This window comes from Callospermophilus lateralis, chromosome 2, assembly GCF_048772815.1.
Source record: "Callospermophilus lateralis isolate mCalLat2 chromosome 2, mCalLat2.hap1, whole genome shotgun sequence".
NCBI lineage: Eukaryota > Metazoa > Chordata > Mammalia > Rodentia > Sciuridae > Callospermophilus > Callospermophilus lateralis.
The window spans coordinates 210821249-210848914 of NC_135306.1; the positions used below are offsets into that span (position 1 = coordinate 210821249).

At 65.0% G+C, this 27666-nt stretch overlaps 2 protein-coding genes across 7 annotated transcripts in view; one reads left to right on the plus strand and one right to left on the minus strand.

Annotated features, from left to right (window-relative positions):
* Positions 1–10377: 10377 nt before the first annotated feature.
* Positions 10378–15859, plus strand: Prr33 (proline rich 33). The gene is made up of 2 exons (XM_076847779.1): positions 10378–10427; positions 13735–15859. The coding sequence occupies exon 2, from the start codon at positions 13744–13746 to the stop codon at positions 15076–15078; it is 1335 nt and encodes a 444-aa protein (XP_076703894.1). The 5' UTR covers positions 10378–10427; positions 13735–13743; the 3' UTR covers positions 15079–15859.
* The window catches only part of Lsp1 (lymphocyte specific protein 1), a 32605-nt gene continuing 17277 nt past the window's right edge, over positions 12339–27666 (minus strand). For 4 of the 6 annotated variants that reach the window (XM_076847782.1, XM_076847783.1, XM_076847786.2 and 1 more), the window contains exons 2-11: positions 23861–23992; positions 21000–21164; positions 19234–19372; positions 18815–18907; positions 17682–17725; positions 17475–17556; positions 16893–17027; positions 16502–16579; positions 16309–16411; positions 12339–12749 (exon numbers count right to left, since the gene is read on the minus strand). In XM_076847782.1, the coding sequence (XP_076703897.1) occupies positions 16322–16411; positions 16502–16579; positions 16893–17027; positions 17475–17556; positions 17682–17725; positions 18815–18907; positions 19234–19372; positions 21000–21164; positions 23861–23992 (958 nt within the window). In that variant the 3' untranslated portion in view covers positions 12339–12749; positions 16309–16321. The remainder of the gene's footprint in view (positions 12750–16308; positions 16412–16501; positions 16580–16892; positions 17028–17474; positions 17557–17681; positions 17726–18814; positions 18908–19233; positions 19373–20999; positions 21165–23860; positions 23993–27666) is intronic. The other 2 variants (XM_076847785.1, XM_076847784.2) reach the window with 2 other exon arrangements.

A 27666-nucleotide genomic window follows, 5' to 3' on the forward strand; every position in this document is an offset into this window, starting at 1 on the left:
GGCCGGGAAGGAGAGAGGGGGAGAGAGAAAGGGAGGTGAGGTGGACTTCTACTGGCAGGTCCGCGTGGACGGCAGAGCCAGCCCTACGCTGAAGCCCAGCCCCACACCCCACTGGGCAGGCAGCTGGCAGCAGCGGGCGGTGGGCAGTGGGCAGCGGTACTCACACTTCCTCGTCAGACATGGTGGAGGTGGGCTGTTTCTGGCGGGGGGAGGGGAGAGTTAGGAAGGGCCCTGGTTCAGAAGCAGGGGGTTCTCAGAGCTGGGATGGGAGGGGACTCCTGCGGACGGGGTTCGAGCAGGCCCTTGGTCCTCGAGCAGGTTGCCCCTCGGGCACCCAGCCCGTGAGCCTAGACCCAGACCTGCTCCTTCCTGCCCTGGCTCCAGCCTGGAGCCTGGAATCCAGGAGCTGGTTGGGACTCTGGGAGGTCATGGCCTCCACCCCGCCCTGGGAGCCCCCAAGGAATGTCACCGGGAGTGCAGGACAGGCTGCTCAAGGCGCTGGAAGTCTGGCCGATTTGATTAGGACCTGCTTCTTGGTGGCCTCTGCCACTGCCCAGGCTGGGGGCCTCCCTGGGAGCCCCAAGATGGCTGAGCTTGGCTCCCCAAATGGGTAATAGGGATCTTCTCTGGCTTGTCAACTCCACTGTCCCCCATGAGAGTCCCTCTTCCCGGGGGCACTTGCAGGCCACATGTCCTCCTGGAGGAAGAAGCTTCCCTACAGGGCGCCTCAGGCCCCTGAGGACCCCTCCTCAAATCGGAGAGCACACGCGGCCTGTCTCTCTTCAGGAGATGGAGACAGTCCCTGGGCCCCCTGGGTTGCAGGAACTGGCCACCACACACCCCATGGTGGCCTGGGATCACTCTGAGCAGCTGTGTCAGAACGTGGGCCCTGGGGCTGAGAAACCGACTCTCCACAGCGTGTCCTAGCTCCCTGGAAGAGGGCAGCACGGTCCCCAGAGAACCTTCCTGAGAAGGTGCCACACATCTGCAGCCCGCTGCCGAGACGGGAGCTGTTCCCAAGCCCTCGGTGGGGAACACGGGTTTTCCCAGAGCCACTTAAGCTCCGTGCAGAATTAGCTGACATGTGTCTTCAGAATCCTCGTCCAGGGCCTGGGTACAGCCCGGGTCCTCCCAGACCCCGGCCCAGACTCTCCGGGACCTCCAGGGTATGTGGCCTCTGGGGTTGTGACTCTCTGCTTCTCCTCATCCTTGGAGACCGCCCACCCTCAGGTCCAGGCCCTGACCCCTCCACCTCCCCTTAGTGCCACTCCCTGGGGAGGGGCTGTAGAGGTCGTGCCCTTCTGTGGCCACCTCTGACCCAGTAGGGTCCACACCTGTCAGTGCCGACAGAGGGGGGCAGTGGCCACACCCAGGGATCACGTACAAGGAGCAGTGACAGCTGAAGAGTCCAGAAATAGACACCAAAATCAGCAAGACGCCGCGGCCCGGAACCCAAGACGGGCGGGGTGGGGCGGGCCGGCCTCCTCGAGACCCCAGCAGGGGGCACTCTACCAGGGGGGAAACTGAGGCTCCTGCTCCTCCCCAGAGTGCCTGAGGCCCACAGGGCTCCTTGGTGCCCCCTCCACGGTCTGGGTCACAATCCCTGTGGGTTGGGGAGAGTGAGGTGGGGGTGCTGGGGACGGGGATGGCATTGCAACAGCTGAGGGGGCACCAGTTGTCCAGTTTCATGTTCCATCTCAGAGCAGGGTATGAAAATAGCCTGTCAGGTCAAGTTCCTTGGGGCCACGTGCCATCTTTCCCTCCTAAGAAGGTGACAAGGCCCAAGGAGGAGGGGCAGGAGGCTCTGGGGAGAAACGGCTCCTTCCAGCCAAGAACAAGGCAGGAGTGTCCAGCCCCTGCTGGAGCCCAGCCCCCGTGTGGTCCTGACCAGGGCAGCGGAGAGCAGCCTAGGGCTTCTCCCTGTGGATTCTTCCTTGGGGTGACCTGAGACAGCTCCTGGCCCTGCTGTCATCTATACAAAGTGGCAGTATGGGGGGGCATTCAAGCAGGGGGCCCCAGGATTCCTGGGGACGCACCGTGCTTCTCCATGGGCCACGCACAGAAAGTCCAGATGGGCCTGGGGCCGCTGCGTCACAGCTGCTCTGGGGCTCTTCCTCCCTGACCCTCTGCTCTCGACCCTGCTCTGAGTGGCCCTCGCCTCATAGCTCCTGGGGACCCTCCCCACCTCCACACCCTGTGGTCTGGGCTGGAGCCAGGTGTCCTGCACCACCCCAAGCTCAGAGAACACCCAGGTACGATGTCAGAATCCCAGGCGGGTGCTGGATGGCGGCCTGGTCTTGCCCACCATGCTTCCAGGTGAGGGGCTGGGCAGTTCGCTGGCCCAGGACCTCAGCCCCCAGGACTAGTGTCTCCTTGGATGCCAGGGGCCCCGTCCCGATGCAGGAGGCTCTGACCCCTCCTAAGAGACCTGCTCACTGCTGTACCCACCTGTGGTCACGCCTGAGAAGGACAGGAACTCCCTGTGGACAGGTCCAGCACAGGCACTGCCTCCCGGCTGCACCCTCGTGTTATAGCGGCATTTGAGCTTTCCCAGCAGCCCATTGGCCAGCAGCTGGGCAGCCAGGGCAAGGGGGGCAGGGTGTGCCCAGGCAGTCCCCTTACCAAGTATAGGAATGGCCAGGGGAGGAGGCCGAAGGCAGTGAGGACAAGGAGACGTGCCTGAGAAGGAGACAGGGTCTCGCCTGCCCCAGGGAGGTGTCAGCTGCTATTTTTGCCGCCCTGGGCAGGCACATTCTTGACGGGCTGTGGAGGGAGGAGGAAGGAGCTTGGTGGCCCCAGGAGAGGGCAGAGGGCTATCTCTGGGCCAGACTAGTGTGGGGTCCGCAGAGCTGGGGCCCCAATATCCCCAGCCCCCACCCTTTGATGGACACACTGTGTGGGGGGCGCCCTTGGCCCATCCAGGGGTCCGCATCCAGGGATCATTACCCCAGGGTGGCCCCTGGCCCCCGCCACACCTCCTCCATAGGGGACCAACAAGCCCCCAACATCTGAGGGCCTGAAAGGCCAGACGTGCTCCCTTGAGTGGACGCTACTGGGGGATGCAGAATACACAGAAGAAGATGTGTCCTGAGCCTGGGTGGAAACTCCCGTCCACGGGGCTTCCTCCCGTGAGGCTGGGGTGGGGGCTTCTGTCCATGGAGACTCCTCCCCAGATCCTGGTAGGGCTCCTGTCCTTGGGGTCTCCTCCCCTGAGCTGGAGGGGCTCCTGTCCATGGGGTCTCCTCCCCTGATCCTGGAGGGGCTCCTGTCCATGGGGTCTCCTCCCCTGATCCTGGAGGGGCTCCTGTCCATGGGGTCTCCTCCCTGATCCTGGAGGGGCTCCTGTTCATGGATCCTCCTCCCCTGATCCTGGAGGGGCTCCTGTCCATGGGGTCTCCTTCTCTGATCCTGGAGGGGCTCCTGTCCATGGGGTCTCCTCCCCTGATCCTGGAGGGGCTCCTGTCCATGGGGTCTCCTCCCTGATCCTGGAGGGGCTCCTGTCCATGGGGTCTCCTCCCCTGATCCTGGAGGGGCTTCTGTCCATGGGGTCTCCTCCCCTGATCCTGGAGGGGCTTCTGTCCATGGGGTCTCCTCCCTGATCCTGGAGGGGCTCCTGTCCATGGGGTCTCCTCCCCTGATCCTGGAGGGGCTCCTGTTCATGGGGTCTCCTCCCCTGATCCTGGAGGGGCTCCTGTCCATGGGGTCTCCTCCTCTGATCCAGGAGGGGCTCCTGTCCATGGGGTCTCCTCCCCTGATCCTGGAGGGGCTCCTGTCCATGGGGTCTCCTCCTCTGATCCAGGAGGGGCTCCTGTCCATGGCGTCTCCTCCCTGATCCTGGAGCGGCTCCTGTTCATGGATCCTCCTCCCCTGATCCTGGAGGGGCTCCTGTCCATGGGGTCTCCTCCCTGATCCTGGAGCGGCTCCTGTTCATGGATCCTCCTCCCCTGATCCTGGAGGGGCTCCTGTCCATGGGGTCTCCTCCCTGATCCTGGAGCGGCTCCTGTTCATGGATCCTCCTCCCCTGATCCTGGAGGGGCTCCTGTCCATGGGGTCTCCTCCCCTGATCCTGGAGGGGCTTCTGTCCATGGGGTCTCCTCCCTGATCCTGGAGGGGCTCCTGTCCATGGGGTCTCCTCCCCTGATCCTGGAGGGGCTCCTGTCCATGGGGTCTCCTCCTCTGATCCTGGAGGGGCTTCTGTCCATGGGGTCTCCTCCCTGATCCTGGAGGGGCTCCTGTTCATGGGGTCTCCTCCCCTGATCCTGGAGGGGCTCCTGTCCATGGGGTCTCCTCCTCTGATCCTGGAGGGGCTTCTGTCCATGGGGTCTCCTCCCTGATCCTGGAGGGGCTCCTGTTCATGGGGTCTCCTCCCCTGATCCTGGAGGGGCTCCTGTCCATGGGGTCTCCTCCCTGATCCTGGAGGGGCTCCTGTCCATGGGGTCTCCTCCTCCCTGATCCTGGAGGGGCTCCTGTTCATGGGGTCTCCTCCCCTGATCCTGGAGAGGCTCCTGTCCATGGGGTCTCCTCCCTGATCCTGGAGGGGCTCCTGTCCATGGGGTCTCCTCCCTGATCCTGGAGGGGCTCCTGTTCATGGGGTCTCCTCCCCTGATCCTGGAGGGGCTCCTGTCCATGGGGTCTCCTCCCCTGATCCTGGAGGGGCTTCTGTCCATGGGGTCTCCTCCCTGATCCTGGAGGGGCTCCTGTTCATGGGGTCTCCTCCCCTGATCCTGGAGGGGCTCCTGTCCATGGGGTCTCCTCCCTGATCCTGGAGGGGCTCCTGTTCATGGGGTCTCCTCCCTGATCATGGAGGGGATCCTGTCCATGGGGTCTCCTCCCTGATCCTGGAGGGGCTCCTGTCCATGGGGTCTCCTCCTCCCTGATCCTGGAGGGGCTTCTGTCCATGAGGTCTCCTCCCTGATCCTGGAGGTGCTCCTGTCCATGGGGTCTCCGCCCTGATCCTGGAGGGGCTCCTGTCCATGGGGTCTCCTCCTCCCTGATCCTGGAGGGGCTCCTGTTCATGGGGTCTCCTCCCCTGATCCTGGAGAGGCTCCTGTCCATGGGGTCTCCTCCCTGATCCTGGAGGGGCTCCTGTCCATGGGGTCTCCTCCTCCCTGATCCTGGAGGGGCTCCTGTTCATGGGGTCTCCTCCCCTGATCCTGGAGGGGCTCCTGTCCATGGGGTCTCCTCCCCTGATCCTGGAGGGGCTTCTGTCCATGGGGTCTCCTCCCTGATCCTGGAGGGGCTCCTGTTCATGGGGTCTCCTCCCCTGATCCTGGAGGGGCTCCTGTCCATGGGGTCTCCTCCCTGATCCTGGAGGGGCTCCTGTTCATGGGGTCTCCTCCCTGATCATGGAGGGGATCCTGTCCATGGGGTCTCCTCCCTGATTCTGGAGGGGCTCCTGTTCATGGGGTCTCCTCCCCTGATCCTGGAGGGGCTCCTGTCCATGGGGTCTCCTCCCTGATCCTGGAGGGGTTCCTGTCCATGGGGTCTCCTCCCTGATCCTGGAGGGGCTCCTGTCCATGGGGTCTCCTCCCTGATCCTGGAGAGGCTCCTGTCCATGGGGTCTCCTCCCTGATCCTGGAGGGGCTCCTGTCCATGGGGTCTCCTCCCTGATCCTGGAGGGGCTCCTGTCCATGGGGTCTCCTCCCTGATCCTGGAGGGGCTCCTGTCCATGGGGTCCCCTCCCCTGATCCTGGAGGGGCTCCTGTCCATGGGGTCTCCTCCCTGATCCTGGAGGGGCTCCTGTCCATGGGGTCTCCTCCTCCCTGATCCTGGAGGGGCTCCTGTTCATGGGGTCTCCTCCCCTGATCCTGGAGGGGCTCCTGTCCATGGGGTCTCCTCCCTGATCCTGGAGAGGCTCCTGTCCATGGGGTCTCCTCCCTGATCCTGGAGGGGCTCCTGTCCATGGGGTCTCCTCCCTGATCCTGGAGGGGCTCCTGTCCATGGGGTCTCCTCCCTGATCCTGGAGGGGCTCCTGTTCATGGGGTCTCCTCCCCTGATCCTGGAGGGGCTCCTGTCCATGGGGTCTCCTCCCTGATCCTGGAGGGGCTCCTGTTCATGGGGTCTCCTCCCTGATCCTGGAGGGGATCCTGTCCATGGGGTCTCCTCCCTGATTCTGGAGGGGCTCCTGTTCATGGGGTCTCCTCCCCTGATCCTGGAGGGGCTCCTGTCCATGGGGTCTCCTCCCTGATCCTGGAGGGGTTCCTGTCCATGGGGTCTCCTCCCTGATCCTGGAGGGGCTCCTGTCCATGGGGTCTCCTCCCTGATCCTGGAGAGGCTCCTGTCCATGGGGTCTCCTCCCTGATCCTGGAGGGGCTCCTGTCCATGGGGTCTCCTCCCTGATCCTGGAGGGGCTCCTGTCCATGGGGTCTCCTCCCTGATCCTGGAGGGGCTCCTGTCCATGGGGTCCCCTCCCCTGATCCTGGAGGGGCTCCTGTCCATGGGGTCTCCTCCCTGATCCTGGAGGGGCTCCTGTCCATGGGGTCTCCTCCTCCCTGATCCTGGAGGGGCTCCTGTTCATGGGGTCTCCTCCCCTGATCCTGGAGAGGCTCCTGTCCATGGGGTCTCCTCCCTGATCCTGGAGAGGCTCCTGTCCATGGGGTCTCCTCCCTGATCCTGGAGGGGCTTCTGTCCATGGGGTCTCCTCCCTGATCCTGGAGGGGCTCCTGTCCATGGGGTCTCCTCCCTCATCCTGGAGGGCCTCCTGTCCATGGGGTCTCCTCCCTGATCCTGGAGGGGCTTCTGTCCATGGGGTCTCCTCCCCTGATCCTGGAGGGGCTTGTCCATGGGGTCTCCTCCTCCCTGATCCTGGAGGGGCTCCTGTCCATGGGGTCTCCTCCCTGATCCTGGAGGGGCTTCTGTCCATGGGGTCTCCTCCTCCCTGATCCTGGAGGTGCTCCTGTCCATGGGGTCTCCTCCCCTGATCCTGGAGGGGCTCCTGTCCATGGGGTCTCCTCCCTGATCCTGGAGGTGCTCCTGTCCATGGGGTCTCCTCCCTGATCCTGGAGGTGCTCCTGTCCATGGGGTCTCCTCCCCTGATCCTGGAGGGGCTCCTGTCCATGGGGTCTCCTCCCTGATCCTGGAGGGGCTCCTGTCCATGGGGTCTCCTCCCTGATCCTGGAGGGGCTCCTGTCCATGGGGTCTCCTCCCCTGATCCTGGAGGGGCTTCTGTCCATGGGGTCTCCTCCTCCCTGATCCTGGAGGGGCTCCTGTCCATGGGGTCTTCTCCCCTGATCCTGGAGGGGCTCCTGTCCATGGAGTCTCCTCCCCTGATCCTGGAGGGGCTTCTGTCCATGGGGTCTCCTCCTCCCTGATCCTGGAGGGGCTCCTGTCCATGGGGTCTCCTCCCTGATCCTGGAGGTGCTCCTGTCCATGGGGTCTCCTCCCCTGATCCTGGAGGTGCTCCTGTCCATGGGGTCTCCTCCCCTGATCCTGGAGGGGCTCCTGTCCATGGGGTCTCCTCCCTGATCCTGGAGGGGCTCCTGTCCATGGGGTCTCCTCCCTGATCCTGGAGGGGCTCCTGTCCATGGGGTCTCCTCCCCTGATCCTGGAGGGGCTTCTGTCCATGGGGTCTCCTCCTCCCTGATCCTGGAGGGGCTCCTGTCCATGGGGTCTCCTCCCTGATCCTGGAGGTGCTCCTGTCCATGGGGTCTCCTCCCCTGATCCTGGAGGTGCTCCTGTCCATGGGGTCTCCTCCCCTGATCCTGGAGGGGCTCCTGTCCATGGGGTCTCCTCCCTGATCCTGGAAGGGCTCCTGTCCATGGGGTCTCCTCCCTGATCCTGGAGGGGCTCCTGTCCATGGGGTCTCCTCCCCTGATCCTGGAGGGGCTCCTGTCCATGGGGTCTCCTCCCCTGATCCTGGAGGGGCTCCTGTCCATGGGGTCTCCTCCTCCCTGATCCTGGAGGGGCTCCTGTCCATGGGGTCTCCTCCCTGATCCTGGAGGGGCTCCTGTCCATGGGGTCTCCTCCCTGATCCTCGAGGGGCTCCTGTCCATGGGGTCTCCTCCCCTGATCCTTGAGGGGCTCCTGTCCATGGATCCTCCTCCCCTGATCCTGGAGGGGCTCCTGTCCATGGGGTCTCCTCCCTCATCCTGGAGGGGCTTCTGTCCATGGGGTCTCCTCCCCTGATCCTGGAGGGGCTCCTGTCCATGGGGTCTCCTCCCTGATCCTGGAAGGGCTCGTGTCCATGGGGTCTCCTCCCCTGATCCTTGAGGGGCTCCTGTCCATGGATCCTCCTCCCCTGATCCTGGAGGGGCTCCTGTCCATGAGGTCTCCTCCCTCATCCTGGAGGGGCTTCTGTCTATGGGGTCTCCTCCCCTGATCCTGGAGGGGCTCCTGTCCATGGGGTCTCCTCCCTCATCCTGGAGGGCCTCCTGTCCATGGGGTCTCCTCCCTGATCCTGGAGGGGCTTCTGTCCATGGGGTCTCCTCCCCTGATCCTGGAGGGGCTTCTGTCCATGGGGTCTCCTCCTCCCTGATCCTGGAGGGGCTCCTGTCCATGGGGTCTCCTCCCTGATCCTGGAGGGGCTTCTGTCCATGGGGTCTCCTCCTCCCTGATCCTGGAGGGGCTCCTGTCCATGGGGTCTCCTCCCTGATCCTGGAGGGGCTCCTGTCCATGGGGTCTCCTCCCTGATCCTGGAGGGCTTCTGTCCATGGGGTCTCCTCCCTGATCCTGGAGGGGCTCCTGTTCATGGGGTCTCCTCCCTGATCCTGGAGCGGCTCCTGTCCATGGGGTCTCCTCCCTGATCCTCGAGGGGCTTCTGTCCATGGGGTTTCCTCCTCCCTGATCCTGGAGGGGCTCCTGTCCATGGGGTCTCCTCCCTGATCCTGGAGGGGCTCCTGTCCATGGGGTCTCCTCCCTGATCCTGGAGGGGCTTCTGTCCATGGGGTCTCCTCCCCTGATCCTGGAGGGGCTCCTGTCCATGGGGTCTCCTCCTCCCTGATCCTGGAGGGGCTCCTGTCCATGGGGTCTCCTCCCTGATCCTGGAGGGGCTTCTGTCCATGGGGTCTCCTCCTCCCTGATCCTGGAGGGGCTCCTGTCCATGGGGTCTCCTCCCTGATCCTGGAGGGGCTCCTGTCCATGGGGTCTCCTCCCTGATCCTGGAGGGGCTTCTGTCCATGGGGTCTCCTCCCTGATCCTGGAGGGGCTCCTGTTCATGGGGTCTCCTCCAGTCGTTGCTTCCTCCCAAGGTGGGGTCACTCCTCTGCAGTTGGCCTGGGGACTCTGTGTTCGGGGGTCTAGACCCTTTAGGCGCTCTCTCCCCCCAGGGGCCTCATGCAGTGTTTGGCTCTGAGCCGACTGGCCCGTGTGCCCATGGAGGATGACCTTGCTTTCCTCGGGTCTCCAGGGGGCACCATCCAACCTACAGACACACCTCATGGGCTCCCATAGCCCCCATGCTTGCCAGTGAGGCCACATGGTCCCTGTGGCCCTGCCTCTTGGGTTAGGGAAACAGGTCCCAGGTGCCAGGAGGCGTCTGCAGCCCAGGACTGGGCACGACCGAGGGGCCTGTAGAGGTGCCCATCCAGAATGGAAGTTGCTGTCAAGGGTGGACCGGAGTCCAGACACTGTGAGCCTCAGAAGAGGCAGGCAGGCCCCTGCCCTCCAGAGTCCCAAGGCTAGGGACATCGGGATGGCCTGGAAGGAGCCCCAGCCCCCGCAGCTCCTGGCCCTGTGCCCTGAGGAAGAGGAGGAGGAGGAGGAGGAGGCTGTGGACACTTCACCAGTCCTACCTGTGGGCACCAAGGCCATAGAGGCTGGCGGCAGGCAGAGATATGCCTGGGGTCACCGAGCAAGGGAAAGCAGCCCCTCAGGCTGCTGGCTCACAGGACGGGCAGCTGCCCACCCGCCCTGAGTGCCTGGCCCGAAGTCCTCTGTAGCTGCTGGGATCACCCCTGCCTCCTAGTCAGAACCTGCGCTTCTCCCTCTACCTGTCCATGTCATCAGACAGAGCCCAGACCCCTGGGCCACCCTGGCCAGCTCTCCATTTCTTTGAGGCTGGGAGCTGGGCCTGGGGACCATCTTCCAGTGGTGGGCTGGCTTCCCCTCGGGGCTCTGCCAACTGGCCGCAGCACCGCTCTCGGGGGCACACATGAAAAGCAGGAGGATTTTATTGTCCTCCAGCCTAGGTTCCCAGGAAGTCCCGTGGCCACCAGCCCTTGCCAGGCCGGGGTGGGCATCCTCAGGAGTGTGCCTGCAGGCGATCAAGCCAGGGGTTCTGCAGTGGCCCTGCTCAGCCAGCAGAGGACGGTGGCTGCCCGCTTAGTGAGTCTCTGCCTTTGGCAGGTGCTTTCCCGTGAGGTCAGAGGGGCAGGCAGGTCCTATTTTGGGTGATGGCCACCTCCTCCTCAGGCACCAGGCCCAGGGTACAGCAGGAAAGCCTAGAGTGGGCACTGCTGGATGGACAGCTGGTCGCTGAGGGTCTACCACAGGTAATCCTTCCAGGTCCCACCTGGCCTCCCCTGGGGAGTAGGGTGGAGGACTAGAGGCTTGTGTGGAGGCCAGGGAGAAGGGGGTGGACCAGCTTTGTTGGGTGGGGGACTGATTTCCACACCAGAGGCTGAGGGCCAAAAGCTCTGGACCTGAGCTGCAGGCCACAGGGGACTGTAAAGCTGGCAAATGCCAAGCTGAGCCCAGGGAGAGGAGGCCTTCTGGGCACCTTGGCTCCGGAGGCCTCCTCCAGTGGACCCAGTAAGGCAGCTGGGCAGAGGTCTCTGATGGGGTCCCAGCCCGCGGTGCCTGTGGCTGGGAGTGGAGGAGCGCACGGACCCTGTGCCCTGCCTTGTGCCCTGGGCTGACCCGCCATAGGCAGAGCCTGCCAGGCCCTGGTCAGGAGCTGCTGACAGGCCTGGGACACAGCCGCTCCAACCCCGACGGCTGGCGCCCAGGCCTGCGTGCTTCTCCCGGGTGCAGGTGCCCTGATTGGCTGTGTGGCTCTCGGGGCGGCTCCTCTCTTGGGGCCGCAGCGGGTGCCTGGAGGGGGGCAGTGGACTGCCAAGGGCTCCCAGGCAGGCAGGATAAAGGAGGGCAGCGCTCCAGCATCCCTGCCCAAGTGCCTTCTGGGCAGTGGCCCCTTGGCCCTGGACCTTAGCAGTGGCAACTGTGGGGTGGATCACACTGTGAGCAGGGCTGAGGCAAAGGGGCCCAGACCCTGGATCCTCGACCCTGAGGCTAAGCCAAGGGGTCAGGCCGGTCAGGGGAGCATGGCAGCTATGACCCTCCTGCCTCCAGTGCCTGGTCCTCTGCTCATGTCCAGCTCCCTGCCCACTGTGGACTTTGGGGTGGCCTCAGCCAGCTGTCCTGGCCGCCAGCCCGTCAGACTGAGCGGGAAGGAAGGGGGGCCCCTGGAGGGCAGGGTGTGGCCCTGCTTGCTTTCTCCTGGTGGAGCTGTGAGCAAAAGGGACAGTGGCCACGCCGCCTCCTAGCCTGGGCAGCTGTACCCCCTGAGCTTGAACTTGAGAAGCTGTGGGATTCCGTGAGGCAGCTTCAGAAAGTGGAGGCCCTGGACGGCGGAGTGAGTGGCAGGGTCAGACTGGAGCCAACCAGGGCCCCGGGGCTCCCCAGTCACGGGGCTACGTCAGGCCGGAGTGCAGTCCAGCATGAGCAGGGAGTGCGGGGAGGACACCCCAGGGGCCCCCGTGAGCAGCCCACCCGCAGCCAGCCAAGTGCTCGCCTCACCTCCTCTCAGGTCCACTGGCCTTCTCCCGTCCTTCTGTCCACCCCTCACCTGCCTGCATCCCCGTCCACCCATATACTCCCCACGCACTTACCCATCCATCCATCCGTCCACCCACCTTTCTGCTCATTCATATTTATCCATCATCCGTCATCCATATCCATCCGTCTGTCTGTCCATCCATCCATTCATTGATACATACACCAATACACCCCTCCATCCACCTGTCTGACCACCCATCCTTCCAGTCACCTATCTATCCATCTACCTATCCTTCTGTTTGTCCACCCAAACCTCACTGAGCACCTGCTGAGCACTGGGAGGTGCTGGGTGACTCTGGCCCCCCAGGGGTGCACCGTGTGGGCCTAGACCAGAATGCACTGGTGCTGGTGCTATGAGGTTTGTATTGGGTCAGTCAGGGGGTGGTGTCATAGACGTTCTAGAAAAGGAATGTGGGACCCCACCCATTATGTGCACCCCAGCTGAGGCCACCCCACAGCTCAGATTCTGAAGTTGGCTGTTGCAGAAGGCTACGGGGCAGAACTCAGTGCTTGAAACCAGACCCGATGTGCTATGCAATCAGGTGGACTGGCCCACCAGTACGGTCCTTCCGTCCTGGCCAGTTCCACTCCCCATCCCTCCCGTCAGAGAGCACAGGAGGCCACTGTGGGGGCTGCTCAAGGAAATTTATTGTACAAAGCGGGTCTTCCGCAGGCAGAGCAGGGAGGGTGCGAGGCCGTGTCCGTCCCAGCGCAGGGCTCCTGCTGTGTGGCGGGTGACCGGCCCTCTTGCACAGGCTGGCCTCCATCTCTGGTTTTCCTTGGGGATGCTTAGCCTCTCCAGGGCATGGGTCATTGAGCCAACGGTCAGGAAGCTCTTTCCTCCAAGATGCCAGAGGTAGAGCTGGGGGATCGGTGGGGTGGGATAGGAGTTGGAGGGTCCAGAAGCAAAAGGGGGTGGTGACACAGTGGGGCTGTCAGAGGGACAAGGTCAGGCTACAGTGGCAACAGGAAGCAATCTCTTAGCCAGGGCCGGGGGCTGGTGAGTCTGGGGACACAGAGGTGCTTCTGGTGTGTACCTGCCAAAACACGGGCGTGGAGCACGCGAAGCATTAGTGTGGACCCAAGAACGGGCTACAGCCTGACCCGCGAGGCCTTGGCTCTGTGACCCCCGCCTCTGTCTCTGGTGGCTGCCTGGCCCGGCCCACACTCCTCCCCGTGTCCGAGGCACCTGCTGCAGCCTATGGGACACTCGCACCCTGGGTGGACTCTGAGGCCCTGGATCTGGGCCCGGCTCAGCCTGCCCACCCACCCAACAGCCCTGAGAGCTGGACCTGGGGCTCTGGTTCCACAGGTCGGCTGTCTACAGGCAGCCAGAGGCTGGGAGCGAGCCCGGCAGACTCCCCCAGCCCCGCCTCAGGCCAACGGCTCTCTGCAGCCAGCCCCACTGCGGAAGCGGGGCCTCCCTCCTCCCCAAACCAGACAGCCTCTGGCTCGACCCAGATGCCATTTGTCAACGTCCTTGCAAACTCGTGGCGCCCAGAAACCAAGGCGGGTAGCTTGGCCAGGACCACCCGGCTAGGCGGTCTGCAGGAGTACCCGTTCAGCACAGCTCAGCGAAATCTGCTCCCACCTTCCAGCCAACCTGCCTCTGCCGTGCGGCCTCAGCTTCCCTGGGCCTCTTGGCCGCCTCCCCTCACCACTGGCTCGCAGCGGACGGACGCGCCTGTGGTCAGGCCGGCGTCGGTCTGGCGCCCCTCACGTGTCTGCGGGCGGCCTGCTTTTCCCACCCTGGCTGGGGCCTCCCCGGAGGGCTCACAAGCGGGTCTCCTGTCCTGCACTGTGCGGCACCACAGCCTGGCCCCCTCGTCAGCCCCAGTGACCGCCCGGCTCCCCACCCACAGTCACTGATGCCCAGGCCTAGAAGGATCTGGCAAGTTCGGGGCTCCGGAAAGCTGCTCGGGGAGGACTCCTCATCCCCAGGCCGGCAGGGAAACCGGAGACTCCGAGCCCCCCACCCGGGTGGGGCAGGGGGCCAGCCTGAGCACGGTTCCTCCCATCCAGGGTGAAGCCATGCTCATTTCGGCCGCATCAGTGACCCTGGAGGCCCGTGGCCCAAGCCCCCAGAGGCCACCTGGACCTCCACCACCCCTGCTGCCAAAGCCAGGGAAGGACAACCTGCGTCTGCAGAAGCTGTTGAGGAAGGCGGCTCGGAAGAAGATGGCAGGGGCTGCCCCCGCCCCGCCCGGAGCCTTCCGCGCCTCCCTGTCCCCCGTGAGTGAGGCCAGCCATGACCTGGAGGCCACGACCCCGTGTGCCACTGAGGCCCTGCACACGGTAGCACCCCTGCCCCGCTCCCCGCACACGCCCGTCATCCACCACGTGGCCTCACCCCAGCAGAGGCCCACCTTCTCCTTCAGCCTCACTGACCACAGGGCTCTGGCCACACACTGGGAGGCCCCTCCAAGGCCCGAAGCCCTGGCCCCAGAACCCACACGACTGCCCAGTGGTTTTGCCCCCGTCTCAGCCCCCAAATCGGGAGGCACACACATCACCCGTGTGCTCATCCAGCTGACGCCATCCCCACATGACGGAGCCCCTGAGCCTCTGAAGACAGCCTCCGATGGGGGGCCTAGGGCTCAGGATGGGGACCCGGCTCCAGTCAGCCACAGTGCCCAGTCTCTGATCCCCGTGGCCCACATCCGCCCGCTGCCTGCCAGGACCCAGGAGGCCAGCCCTGGACCCGAGGAGCCCTCTGTAGCAAGGCCACCCTGCAGTTTCCAGGCCTCAGCATCCAGAGCGGCCAGCACCAGGGTGGTGGTGCCCATAACCCCGACCTACCGCTCTCCGGGACCCCTGGCCGCTGTGGCCCCTGAGGCCGAGTGCCCAGAGGAGCCTCCCCGGTCCAGCCCTGCTCTGGAGGCTGAGAGGATCTCCACGCCCCTGGGAAGCTCATCCCTGGCCCTGCCATCGGGTCCCCACCCAGGCCCTGCCCCCAAAGTTGCACCCAAGCCGCGGCTCAGCGGATGGACGCGCCTCAAGAAGCAGCTGATGGAGGATGCAGAGGATCCCTCATTCCCAGAGTCGGAGCCCAGCCTGGGTTCCACACAGCCAGCGGTGCCCGCTGTGGCTGGTCCCCGGCCGCCTGCCTCCCGGGCCTCCAGAATGTGGGATGCTGTGCTATACCGCATGTCCGTGGCCGAGTCCCGTGGCTGCTTGGCGGGGCCCAGGGGTGGGAGCTGCCCCCCAGCTGGTCTTGCCCGCCTGCCCTTCCTATACCGGCCTCGCTTCGATGCCCGGAAGCTACAGGAGGCCACCCGGCCCCCTCCCTCCTTCCACTCCAATCTGGAGCTGAGCCCCCAACCCAAGAACTTCAATCGGACGGCAGCAGGCTGGAGGCTCCAGTGAGGGGAAGAGTGGCCTCCTGGGACCCAGGCCCAGGAGGCAGCGGACAGGCTGAGGCTTGGGGAGGCCATGGCCATGGTGAAGGAGGTGCAGGAGGACAGTGTGCGTCAGGGGCTGGGGAGGCGGGCCCGGTGCCATGGAGTCCAGTGGGTGGTTGGGGCAGGTCGAGAGGACAGTAGAGGTAAGAACACTTTGGGGAAGGGGAAGGGGTGCAGAGCGTGCAGCGAGGGGCAGCGGCAGTCTCAGCAGTGTGGGGAGGCGGAGGAGGTACACCTCAGGGTCAGCGTGGGGTTGCGGGGGAGACAGGAGAGGTGGCCTGTGCCTCCTGTCGGGCAGCCCTACTGCCCCCTCCCTCTGCTGGTCAAGGGGGAGCCAGCACTGGCCCTGGCAGCTGGTCAGCATGCCGCTGGTCCCCAGGGGCCTGGGAGGGCAGGGCCAGGTGCAGCGGGCTGGCCCTGGGAGCAGGGTGACGGGAGGAAGGCTGTGGCTCCCTCTGCCTCCCTGCTGGCAACCAGGGCTGGGGACCTTCTGATGGAAGAGTGGGGCAGGGACGCAGTGCTGAAGAGAGGCTGGGTGGGCGGGGGCACTGGAGGGGCTCCCTGGCTGGTTCTGCGGCCACCAGCCATGGGAGAGGAGCCCTGAGCCCTGAGCCTTTCCCCACAGCCTGGCAGCAGCCTCCAGCCCCAGCCCAGGGAAGCAGGGGAGGGACACAGGTGGTGGACAGGAAGGGGACTGTGAAGGGAGCCTGGGACCCAGGCCACTAATAAATGTGTGCCCAGCCATGGTGTGGCTCTCTGTCTCCACCTGGATGGGGAGGGCAGCAGAACCCCCAGGGGCCCTTGGGAGGGGAGACACGGGTTCTGCCCCTTTAAGACCCTGAGTGCATAGGTGCTCGCACACTCCTGGGGGCTCCATCCCGCCAGCTCTAGGTCCCACGGTGGCCAAGCCGCCCTCTCCTCTCTGGAGGACCCCTGGGACACAGGGGACTCCTGAAGGGCACTTTGAGGTGGCTGAGCCACCCTGACCTTGATGGACGGTTCCAGGCTCGGGTGGGACAAGGGGCCAAGTCTGCCAGGGGCCAGAGGCCGAGTTGGCTCTGAGCTGCGGCCAGCTGGGAGGTCAGGCCCTCAGCCACAGGCCTCAGCCCCACAGCCTGAGACATGGCCAGTGGGCCCTGTCCCTCTGTACCCTCCCACGTTTCACACACGGCACTTGTCACCACCCTGGACTCACCGAGACGCCGGCCCTAGGGTACCGGGCCCTCGTCCACAAGGACCTTCTCGTACTTCCCATGTCCGGTGGCCACAAACTTGTACCTCTTTCCAGATGGGGTGGCCTGTTGGGGAAGAAGGCCAAGTCAAAGGGAGAGGGGAGAAAGGGCAGCCGCCTCGCCTGGCCCGGCCTGCACGGTCACATCAGGCCCTACCTTGATGGAGGGTGAGGGTGTGGGGTCTCCTCTGAGCTCCCAGAGGCTTTTCTTGCTCATGTCTCCTGCTACAATATCCTGGGCAGACAAGGGGGCAGTCACGGGGCAGACCCAGGCCCATGGGGCTGGCAGCCCTGGCCCCTCTTTGGCTTGGTCTCACCTGGTCAAGGGGACCTGCCTACCTCGCATCTCGAGGGAGACCCAGGTGGAGCTTCGACCGCTGACCCTGCCTTCTCCACACCAGCTCCCACAGGGCTTCTCCACAGGCCAGCCCTCTGCCCTCCCCCCCTCACCCCGAGTGGCCACTCACTGGCTCTTCCAGGGACCTCTGCTGCTACCACCCGCCAGGCTTTGCCTTCCCAGTTCTGCTCTGCCTGCAGAGGGACCCTACCTTGCAGGAGGGGGTCTTGGCAGAAGACAGAGTCTGCATCTCTCCTGTCTCCCATAGACTCTTGGTACTGGCCACCGCCATGCTGGGCAACTCTATGGAGGCCTGGCGGGAGAGTCTGGGTGTCCGGCCAGCAGACTGCGGAGGAGACAGATCCCCAGGGTGGCTTTAGTGGACAGCCACCATGGGGCACGCTGGACGGTTCCGTCTTCATATTCTCCCCAGGGGGGCTTCCCCACAGCCTGCTGGAATGGGGTGCTCCCCTTCCCACGGTGCGCAGGTCCTGAAGCACTCAGGAGCCCGAGGCACGCGAGACCTTAGGGGTCTGTCTTCACGCTGCTCGTGGGAGGGGCTCGAGGACTCTGGGTGGAGTGGAGGGTCACTGGTTGCATGGAGAGGTTTGTTTGGACAGAGGGGTGAGGGTTGGATGAAAGGGTATCGGCTGGACAGGGAGACATGGGTCCAGTAAATGGTTATGACCAGACCTCTATCACTGACTGGAGGAGTGTCAGCTGGATACAGGGTGTTGGTGGCATGGAAAGTCTATGCCAGAGTGGAGGGCACTGGGCACGCGGGCAGGCGTACCTCGATGGCCTGGGTATACTGCTCCAGCCGCTCGTCGATCTTGGCGATGGGCAGGGCTGGCTGGGACCTCTTCACAGTGTTACTGGAGGGTAGGAGGGATGAGCCTCACATCCCCATCAGTCCTCCCAACCCACCTGGAGACCCTCTTGGAACGCCCCAGGTCCCAGGTCTCCACCCCCTCTTGAGAATCCTGGAGGACAGACACACCTCTTCTCTATGGAGCGGTTCAGGGACTCGGTCCTGTCAGCAAGCTGTGGAGGTGGAAAGGGCTGTGGGTCCTGGGGCAGCCAGAATAGGCCATGCTCCTCCCCGCAATGACCCCACCCATCAATCCAGTCATGGATTGTGACTTCCATGTCACAAAGGCACTGCTTGCTGGCTATGAGGAGGTGTAGAAAACAGGAAAGGACATGGGGCAGGAGCTGGGAGGCAGAGGACATGGGGCAGGAACCTGGGGTGGGCAGAGGACATGGGGCAGGAGCTGGGGGGTACAGAGGACACGGGGCAGGAGTTGGGGGCGCAGAGGACACGGGGCAGGAGCTGGGAGAGCAGAAGATACGGGCAGGAGCTGGGGGTACAGAGGACACGGGGCAGGAGCTGGGGGGGCAGAGGACATGGGGCAGGAGCTGGGGGGGCAGAGGACATGGGGCAGGAGCTGGGGGGGGCATAGGACACAGGGAAGGAGCTGGGGGGGGCATAGGACATGGGGCAGGAGTTGGGGGGGCAGAGGACATGGACAGGAGACTGTGGGGGGGCAGAGGACATGGGTAGGAGCCTGAGGTGGGCAGAGGACATGGGGCAGGAGCTGGGGGGGTCAGAGGACATGGACAGGAGCCTGTGGGGGGGCAGAGGACACAGGGCAGGAGCTGGGGGGGTCAGAGGACATGGGCAGGAGCCTGAGGTAGGCAGAGGACATGGGGCAGGAGCTGGGGGGGCAGAGGACATGGACAGGAGCCTGTGGGGGGGTCAGAGGACATGGACAGGAGCCTGTGGGGGGGGCAGAGGACATGGGGCAGGAGCTAGGGGGGCAGAGGACATGGACAGGAGCCTGTGGGGGGGGCAGAGGACACAGGGTAGGAGCTGGGGGGGGCAGAGGACATGGACAGGAGCCTGTGGGGGGGTCAGAGGACATGGGCAGGAGACTGTGGGGGGGCAGAGGACATGGGGCAGGAGCTGGGGGGGCAGAGGACATGGACAGGAGCCTGTGGGGGGGGCAGAGGACACAGGGCAGGAGCCTGGGGGGGCAGAGGACATGGACAGGAGCCTGTGGGGGGGTCAGAGGACATGGGCAGGAGCCTGGGGCGGGCAGAGGACATGGGCAGGAGCCTGAGATGACGTACTTTGGTGGTAGGGCTCAGGGGAGGTGAGCTTGGTCTGGTGTTCCCCTCCAAGCCCAAGGGGCTGGGGGTCCTGGGCTGCTGACATCTCTGGTGCTGTGGATAGAAAGCCCAGACAACCAGGTGACCCCTCCTGCAGCCGTCCTCCAGCCCGGGCCCTGCTGAAGCCGGCGCTTTCCCCTGGCTGGGCCTCAGGTGCTGTCTCCCTGACACACTCCAGTTCTGGAATTCTTAACAGCAGGGCAGTGTCCTGGTGACGTGGAGAGACCTTGCCCAGAGGTCGCCCAGCCCCACCACCCCCACGGTGTGGGCCTGGGAAGCTGCAGTCTGGGGCAGGGGGAGCTGGTTCTCTGTACTGATCACGGGACCCACGGGGTGTTGTAGGGGTAGGAGGGTGCTCGGACCCTTGGAGTAGCCCTCACCTCCTCTGCTACCTCCTGGTGGCCCTGGACAGGCTCCTCTGGGCTAGACCCCTCCTGGCTCAAACCTAGCTCTTCCAGGTGGACACTGGCTTGACACAGCCCATCACTGATCTCATTTCCACAGGTTTGCTGGCAGGATCTGTGGGTTGAACAGGCAAAACTGACTGAGGGCCACCCAGCGGCTTGGCTTGAGTCCTGTCCCATTCCTACTCTCAGTTTCCCCGTCTATAAAGCTGCTGAGTTGACTGCTGAGTTCTTCTGGGGCCCCAGCTTCTTGGGGTAGGGAGGCCCAAGGACCCCAGAGCCAGCCCCACTTCCTAGTCCTGTGCTGAGGCCCGAGGTCCCTTCCAGAAGAACAGCCACTGCCTGGTCCAGGCTGTGCAGGGCCACCCAGGCGCTGGGGCTGGACCCCTCCCTACAGCCCCCTCTGAGGCCAGCCTCAAAGCTGTCTGTCCACAACCTCCTGCCTGCTCCTGCCCTACTCTGTGTGTGGGCAAGTGGCTCGCAGGACGTCCAGGGGAGGGAGGGAGGAGTCGGGGGAAGTTTGGGGGCCTGGGTCAGGCGGTGGGCGAGGCCAGGGTCGGGACTGCATGACTGGAGAGAGGGGCCACAGGGAGACACAGCGGCCTGCTGGCAACGGGTGTGGCTCTGCATCTGAGCGGGACTGAACCTGGAGAAGAAGATGGTAAATTCTTGGGTTTTCCATGATTTCAGGCCCCTTGGTGTACATGCCAGCCAAGACCCAGACCCAGCCGCCCAAGGTGGGCCCAGGTCTGCCAGGGCAGCCACACAGAGAGGCCATTCAGGAGCTGACTGTCCTTGTGGTTAGGCAGGTGTGGGTGGGGTGGAGGCTGCAGGGGCCCAGAGATCCACCAGAAGAGCAAAAGCGCCCCCTGCTGTTGGCCGGGGGCAGGATGAAGCCAGCCGGCCGGCCGGGTGGCCGCTCCCTCTCAGAGACCCAGAGTGTGCAGGGAAGACAAAGGCCAGGCAGGGAAGCTGAGGAGTGGGCAGGCAGGGGACCTCAGGTGTGGGAGCCTGGTTGTAGACTCTGGCTGGCTGGGGGCCTCAGAGGGGCCTTGGGCTCTGGATCAGGGAGCGTGGGCAGCACGGCCACAGGCTCTGGCTGCTTGAGGCTCTGGCCCCAAGCTGGGGGCAGAATTCTGAGCAGGATTGGAGGCCTACCATGCCCAGGCCTGATGGGCTGGGGCCGGGGTCTTCCTGCAAATAGCTCCTGGGTTACTGAGAGCAGCTCAGACACCGAACTGGGGGAGGGCAAGGTGAGGGTCTGGGAACAGACCCCATCTGTGGGCCCAGAGTTGCTTTGGGCCCCAACCGCCCTGATTCAGAGGCACACACGTCCAAACATCTGGAAAGTGTGTCCCCCCCTCCCCAGGCTGACATCTGGAAATACCTGCTCCCCTCCGTGGGAATGGAGAGCAGCCAGCCCCCAGGGAGGGGGGTGGTGGCCGGGGCTGCAGAGCTAGCATTACGTAAGTGGGCTGCAGCTGTGCGCTGATGTGGCCGCCCCCAGCCCCCCACTCACACCGCCCACCCCCGCCGCAGCTGGTCTGGATGGGGCCCAGGGGCCCTGGGGAGCCCAGGAATGAAATTTCCTCACCGCCCGCCCTGCAGCCCCCTCCCCGCCGCCCTGCTGTCTCGTTCCCTTCCTCCTTCCTCCCTCACAGCCATGGGGCACTGGGGAGCGGGCTGGGAACGCAGTCAGAGGCTGCTGGTAGGTGCAGTTCGGAGCCTCCACCCCCACTTGCCTGTCCTGTTTGCCCTCTGGACTTTCAGCCCTGGGGCGCCCTCCGCCATCCAAGACCCCCTCCTCAACCCAGTGCTGTTGCTGCTGCTGTGGCTTCTGGGACCAGTCACCAAAACCCTCGTCCTCCTCGTCTAGGTCAGGGGCCTCCGAGGGCTTCACTCCGAGGCTGGAGAGAAGTAGAGGTGTTACATGTGCCCCTGCTCCCCTCACCGGCCTCCCCCCAGCCGACCCTGGGCTCCAAGAGAGGGAGACCCACCTGCCTCAGAGTTGGCCCATGGCTAGGCTCTGCTCCCCAAAGTCAGAACCCCTGAGGGCAACACTGCCTCCATCTGACGTCCCCCCAGCAGGACTGGGCCTCCCCCATCGGCCTAGGGCTCCCCTAGAGCAGGGCTCTGCCTCCCCATGGGCCTAGGGCTCCCCTAGAGTAGGGCTGGGCCTCCCCCATGGGCCTAGGGCTTCCCTGAAGCAGGGCTGGGCCTCCCCCATGTTTCTAGGGCTCCACAAGAACAGGACTGGGTCTCCCCCATCGGCCTAGGGCTCCCCTAGAGCAGGGCTCTGCCTCCCCATGGGCCAAGGGCTCCCCTGGAGCAGGGCTGTGCCTCCACCACAGGCCTAGGGCTCCCCTGGAGCAGAGCTATACCTCCCCATGGGCCTAGGGCTCCCCTGAAACAGGGCTATGCTTCCCCCATGGGCCTAGGGCTCCCCTAGAACAGGGCTGGGCCTCCCCCATGGGCCTAGGGCTCCCCTGGGGCAGGGCTGGGCCTCCCCCATGGGCTTAGAGCTTCCCTGGTGCAGGGCTGGGCCTCCTCCATGGGCCTAGGGCTCCCTTGGAGCAGAGCTATACCTCCCCATGGGCCTAGGGCTCCCCTGAAGCAGGGCTGGGCCTCCCCTAGCATCCTAAGGCTCCCCTAGAGCAGGGCTGGGCCTCCCCCGTGGGCCTAGGGCTCCCCTGGAGTAGGGCTGGGCCTCCCCCATGGGCCTAGGGCTCCCCTGGAGCAGGGCTGGGCCTCCCCCATGGGCCTAGGGCTCCCCTGGAGCAGGGCTGGGCCTCCCCCATGGGCCTAGGGCTCCTCTGGAGCAGGGCTCTGCCTCCCCCATGTGCCTAGGGCTCCCCTGGAGTAGGGCTGGGCCTCCCCCATGGGCCTAGGGCACCCCTGGAGTAGGGCTGGGCCTCCCCTAGCATCCTAAGGCTCCCCTAGAGCAGGGCTGGGCCTCCCCCGTGAGCCTAGGGCTCCCCTGGAGCAGGGCTGGGCCTCCCCTAGCATCCTAAGGCTCCCCTAGAGCAGGGCTGGGCCTCCCCCGTGGGCCTAGGGCTCCCCTGGAGCAGGGCTGGGCCTCCCCTATGGGCCTAGGGCTCCTCTGGAGCAGGGCTCTGCCTCCCCCATGGGCCTAGGGCTCCCCTGGAGTAGGGCTGGGCCTCCCCCATGGGCCTAGGGCACCCCTGGAGTAGGGCTGGGCCTCCCCTAGCATCCTAAGGCTCCCCTAGAGCAGGGCTGGGCCTCCCCCGTGGGCCTAGGGCTCCCCTGGAGCAGGGCTGGGCCTCCCCCATGGGCCTAGGGCTCCTCTGGAGCAGGGCTCTGCCTCCCCCATGTGCCTAGGGCTCCCCTGGAGTAGGGCTGGGCCTCCCCCATGGGCCTAGGGCACCCCTGGAGTAGGGCTGGGCCTCCCCCATGGGCCTAGGGCTCCTCTGGAGCAGGGCTCTGCCTCCCCCATGTACCTAGGGCTCCCCTGGAGTAGGGCTGGGCCTCCCCCATGGGCCTAGGGCACCCCTGGAGTAGGGCTGGGCCTCCCCTAGCATCCTAAGGCTCCCCTAGAGCAGGGCTGGGCCTCCCCCGTGAGCCTAGGGCTCCCCTGGAGCAGGGCTCGGCCTCCCCTAGCATCCTAAGGCTCCCCTAGAGCAGGGCTGGGCCTCCCCCGTGGGCCTAGGGCTCCCCTGGAGCAGGGCTGGGCCTCCCCCATGGGCCTAGGGCTCCTCTGGAGTAGGGCTGGGCCTCCCCCATGGGCCTAGGGCACCCCTGGAGTAGGGCTGGGCCTCCCCTAGCATCCTAAGGCTCCCCTAGAGCAGGGCTGGGCCTCCCCCGTGGGCCTAGGGCTCCCCTGGAGCAGGGCTGGGCCTCCACCACAGGCCTAGGGCTCCCCTGGAGCAGAGCTATACCTCCCCATGGGCCTAGGGCTTCCCTGGAGGAGGGCTAGGGCTCTCCAAGCTGCCCTGGCCCAGACTCCTGCCCTGAGCCGTCCTCACGGGCTCTCCAGTGTAACAAGGGGAGCTCTGCAGGAGCAGGGGCTGGGGGCTAGAAGGGATTCTCAGGCTTCAGGGTGACTGAGAGACCTGGCCGAGGGACCATGACCGCTGCAGCACCCCACCCCGCCCTAAGCTGCTGACTCGGAGAAAATGGAACAAAACAGGGCCAGGAGGAAGGGGAGCATTATTGGAGAAACAGCCCAGCCCAGCCGCGGAGGCCTCCTGGGCCTGGGGAGGAAACGAGCAGGCCTGTGGCCGCCAACTTGGACGTGGCCTCTGTGAGTCACCGGCAGCAGGGAACTTGGGCGGGGGGCTCGGGGGCCAGGGCCGGGGCTGGGGTCAGCACCGGTCCAAGCGAGGGCTGGAACCAGGCAGAGTGTCCAGAGCCTGAGTCAGACCCCAGGAGCCTGGCTGGGAGGGGCGGCCTTTCGTGGCTCTGCGCACCCTCTGGCCAGGCAGGCATCTGGCAGATGGGGTCACCCAAGGCTGCTGACCACCCTTGCCCTAAGAGCACTGCCTTGCTCTGAGTCATCCTACCCTGGGACCTCAAAGCCCAGGGCCTGACCCTGTACCCAGGCCCTGGGCCACAGCACACAGGGCTCAAGGGCCAGGGGGCTTACAGAGCCTCCTGCTCTGGCTGGTCTGGGCCGGGGCCACCCTCATCCTGGTCCTGCTGCATCCTCTCCCGCTCCCGCCGGCGCTGCTCCCGGGCCACTTCCTCTTCATCCTCCACACTCCACTGAGTGCTGAGCCTGGAGAGGGACACAGAGGGACAGTCACGCCATGGCGGAGACAGGGTGTCACCTGGTAAGAGCGGTGGACAGCCCTGGACCAGTTCTCTCAGCCTTAGTTTTCCCATCTTTAAAATAGAGGCATGCACCAAGCCACAAAGTTGCCTCTGGTCCAGGTGGAGGCCCTGGGCCCCAGGCACTCTCCTGGGGATGGAGGGGCTGCAATGTCCAGGTGGGCCTGAAGAAACCAAAATGGAACTCAAGACTGTCCCTTCCTACTTGCCTGCCTCCCTAGGCCCAACTGGATGAGACCTAAGCACCAGAGCTTGGGAAGAGATGGCTGCGGGTCATGGACATGGCCACTTGTGCTCACACACCTCGGACAGCAGCACACCAGGTGGCCAGCCAGCCAGCCACCCTCACCCCACTTGACTTGGGCAGGCCTTCCTGCTCCTCAGCACCAAGCATCAGGTGGAGGTGGCCCTGCCACCAAGTCACAGTAGGAGGCCTGTGTCAGCCTCCCAGCATGTGGTCCTGTCCAGCCTCAGCCCCTTCACACGTCCACCAAGCACGTGTCCAGCCCACAACTGGGCTCCCTGACGGGCACCCCACCCTCAGCTCAGAGTCCTCTGTGGAGTCTCTGGGCTGGTCAGCTGCCCTCAGAATGCCCTGACCCCAGGCTTCTCAGAAGAGTCCCTCACAGCAGGCTGGGAACAAACAGAGGAAGGCACAAGGCTGGCCTGGGGATCTGGAGCCCTGGCCCATAGCTCTCTAGCCACTGCTGTCCAGCAGGCACCACAGCTCGGCCATCCCTGCCGACCCCCAGCTCACCTGGAGCTGGGGGGCTCTGCATCTACAGGGCTCACTGCCCCCTCCACCAGGGAAGGAGCCCAGGCCAGAGCTGGTACAGGGTTGCATCTCTCTGCCGGGGTCTCAGTCCTTCCCGGCCGGTGTCCGCCGCATGACCCCACAGCCCGCTCCCCTCTGGGCCTCCGTCCCCTGGCCAGGCAGCCCTGCCAGCACATGATCTAATCTCCCCAGGTCTCCCCTAAGCCTGTCAGACGAAAGCCAGGCCTCTCCTCAGGCTCCAGCACGGCCCCCCCAGCCACATGGGACTGCACCTCCCTCGGCCAGCTCACAGGGCCTCCAACTGCAGCCGCGAAGCCCTCAACTCCCCACACCTGGCTCCCATCACCCGCAGAGAGGCCAGCCTCCTGCTCTGCAGCCTCTGCCGGCCAGGGAGGGGGAGCTCCTTGCTCTTGGGGTTCCTGCTAGCACCCATGCACACCAGCCGTCTCCCAGTGGACAGCCAGAGTGGGCAGGTGGGGGTGTCCCTGCCTTGTCCGGGCAGCCCCTGGGAAAGCCCATGCAGGGTGAGCTGTTCCCACCTCTGGGTCTCTGTGGGCACAGGCTGGGTGTGCCTTGAAGTCTGCACACACACGTGGAGGGAGGTTCTGGAGCGTGTGTGGACAGGACGCATGTGCCCAAGTGGGCATGTGGGCCTGGGTCCGCAGACAGAGCCTCAGCTTCTTCTTGGGGCTGGCCCTGCTCCCTTGTGGCCTCTGAGTGGGACCAGGGTCAGTCTTGCTCCTCGGACCCCTTCATCAAGCCAAGAACCTCCAAAAGCACAAAGAAAGGGGTGCAAACCCCTGGGGTACCGAACCAAGGCTATGGGGCCCCACGGGGCCCATGGGCAGAGCCACATGAGCACGTGAAGCTGCTCCCGGCTCCCACCCAGCAGGGTGGACGTGCACACACTTGCTCTCCTGTGCCCAGTGGGCACCCCACACAACCCTGGCCCACACATGGACGTCCCTGAGCCTGTACACCCAGGACGTAGGAGCAGGGCATGGGAACGGCAGGTCCTGCCCCCTCCCAGGCTCCTTCTGGGGTGCCCCCACCTCCCTATTGACTGTTTTCCTGCACATCACCCAGACAACAGTAAGCAGGGACTGGGGGGAGGCCAAGGTGTGTTTTCTGGGAACATGGTCGCTCCAGAGCCAGGGCTCCGCCAAGGGGCACCCCCACTTAGCCCTCCTTGGACAGGAGCGTGGGGGACAGGGAAGGTGCAGGGCAGGGTCTCCCACGCTGGGGAGAAGCCCCACCAGCCCCCACTCCTGACCCAGCAGCCAAGGACAAGGAGGCCTCTCGGCCCCTTTCCCTGCCTCCTCCCTTCCCGCCTGCCCCAGGATATGAGTAATGCGGCCCCCTCCCCATGACCTCACCCTCCCTCTTCCACAGCTGGGCTCCGTTCTGGGAACTGGAAGGGGCCGCTCTCCTGGGGTGGGGTGGGGGCCTCTGGCCTGGGAAAGGCGCCCCCGGCCCGCGGCCCAGACCCTTGGCAAGCTCTGCAGAGCTGTCAGGACTCTGGCGATGGCCGCCCCGCCTGGGGCCAGGCCCCGCCAAGCGCAGCTGCGAGGGATTTGGTGTTCCTGAGCTGAATGCAATCAGCCATTTCCTGCGTCTGCTCTGGCTCCGGGGCCCAGGGCTCAGCCTGACAGGCCGGGGGCCCTGTTCCCCAAGCCGGCACAGCCCGGTTCAGCACAGCGCTCAGCCCTGTCCACGTGCACCGACTCGCACAGACCCCAGACCCTCTCCCCACGTTCAGGGGGGCTCCCTGAGCTCAGAGCTCCCCTGTGACCATGTCCACCCTCTGCAGCCCCCAACTCAGGACACCAATCTCTTTTTTTTTCCTCCACACTATCCCCAGTCCTGTCTCCCAGTCCCCACTGAGACGCCAAAAATGCCCTTCCCGGGCTGGACACTCCCAGCTGCCCACCCCCACCATCCCCCTCTGGATAGTTCCTGCAGGGGCAGCAAGAGTCAGTACCCGTCCCAATTCTGCCCCCTGCAGGCTACTCTTGTGACTGCCCCATCCAGCCCAGCCTGAAGATGAGGCAGGGTTTGTCCCCAGTCCTGGGGAGGACGTGAGGGTTCAGCTGGGGGACTGGGACCAAAGCAAGAATGTCCAGGAACAACTTCTCCTTCAGGCTCCCCATACCCTCCTGACCCCAAGTCTCCTGGACAATGGAGACCAGGAGGCTGGGGGTGACCAGGAGGCCTGGGAGCTGGCTGGTGGCCCCAGGAGTAGGTGAGCCGGCTCCCTGCGACCACCAGAGTCTGTTGCCTTTTAAGAGCCCAGATGCCCCAGTATCTCATACACTGTCCACCAGGATGGACATTTGCCCCCTGAGCCACTGCAGAGCCCTTGGGAGAAGGGACAGAACACAGGGGCATGAGCCCTGGCTTCCAGAGGGTAGTGGGACAGCAGGCACCCTGTCCATGATACTCACAAGAAGGACCCCACAGGCAGAGGACAGGTCTGTCCTGGAAGCCTGGGGACAGAGTGGCAGAGCAGAACCTGCACCCGCACCTTGGGCCACCATCAGCAGGCCCCTTGTCCCCAGGGAGCTGGCCCGGGTGTGGCTCTGCCTGGCTGTCACTCATCCTGGAGAGGCCACTGGAGGCACATGTGCCGGGTGAGCCGGGAGCACAGCCCAGGCCGTCAGGCGGGCAGGCGGGCAGGCGGGCATGTGTTCTCTGCTGGGGGCTATGTCTGGCCGTCACCATCCCAGGAGAGTTGCCATGACCCTGTCCCACTCTCTAGAGGAGGGAGGTGACCTTGAACTTAGGTCTGCAAGATGGGCAGGGGTCCTGGGACCAGAGAAAGGGCAAGGGTGAGGGTAAAGTCAGGA

Excerpts from the sequence above, each read along its gene's own strand:
- Prr33 (XM_076847779.1), top strand. The coding sequence starts at position 13,744 with ATGCTCATTTCGGCCGCATCAGTGACCCTGGAGGCCCGTGGCCCAAGC.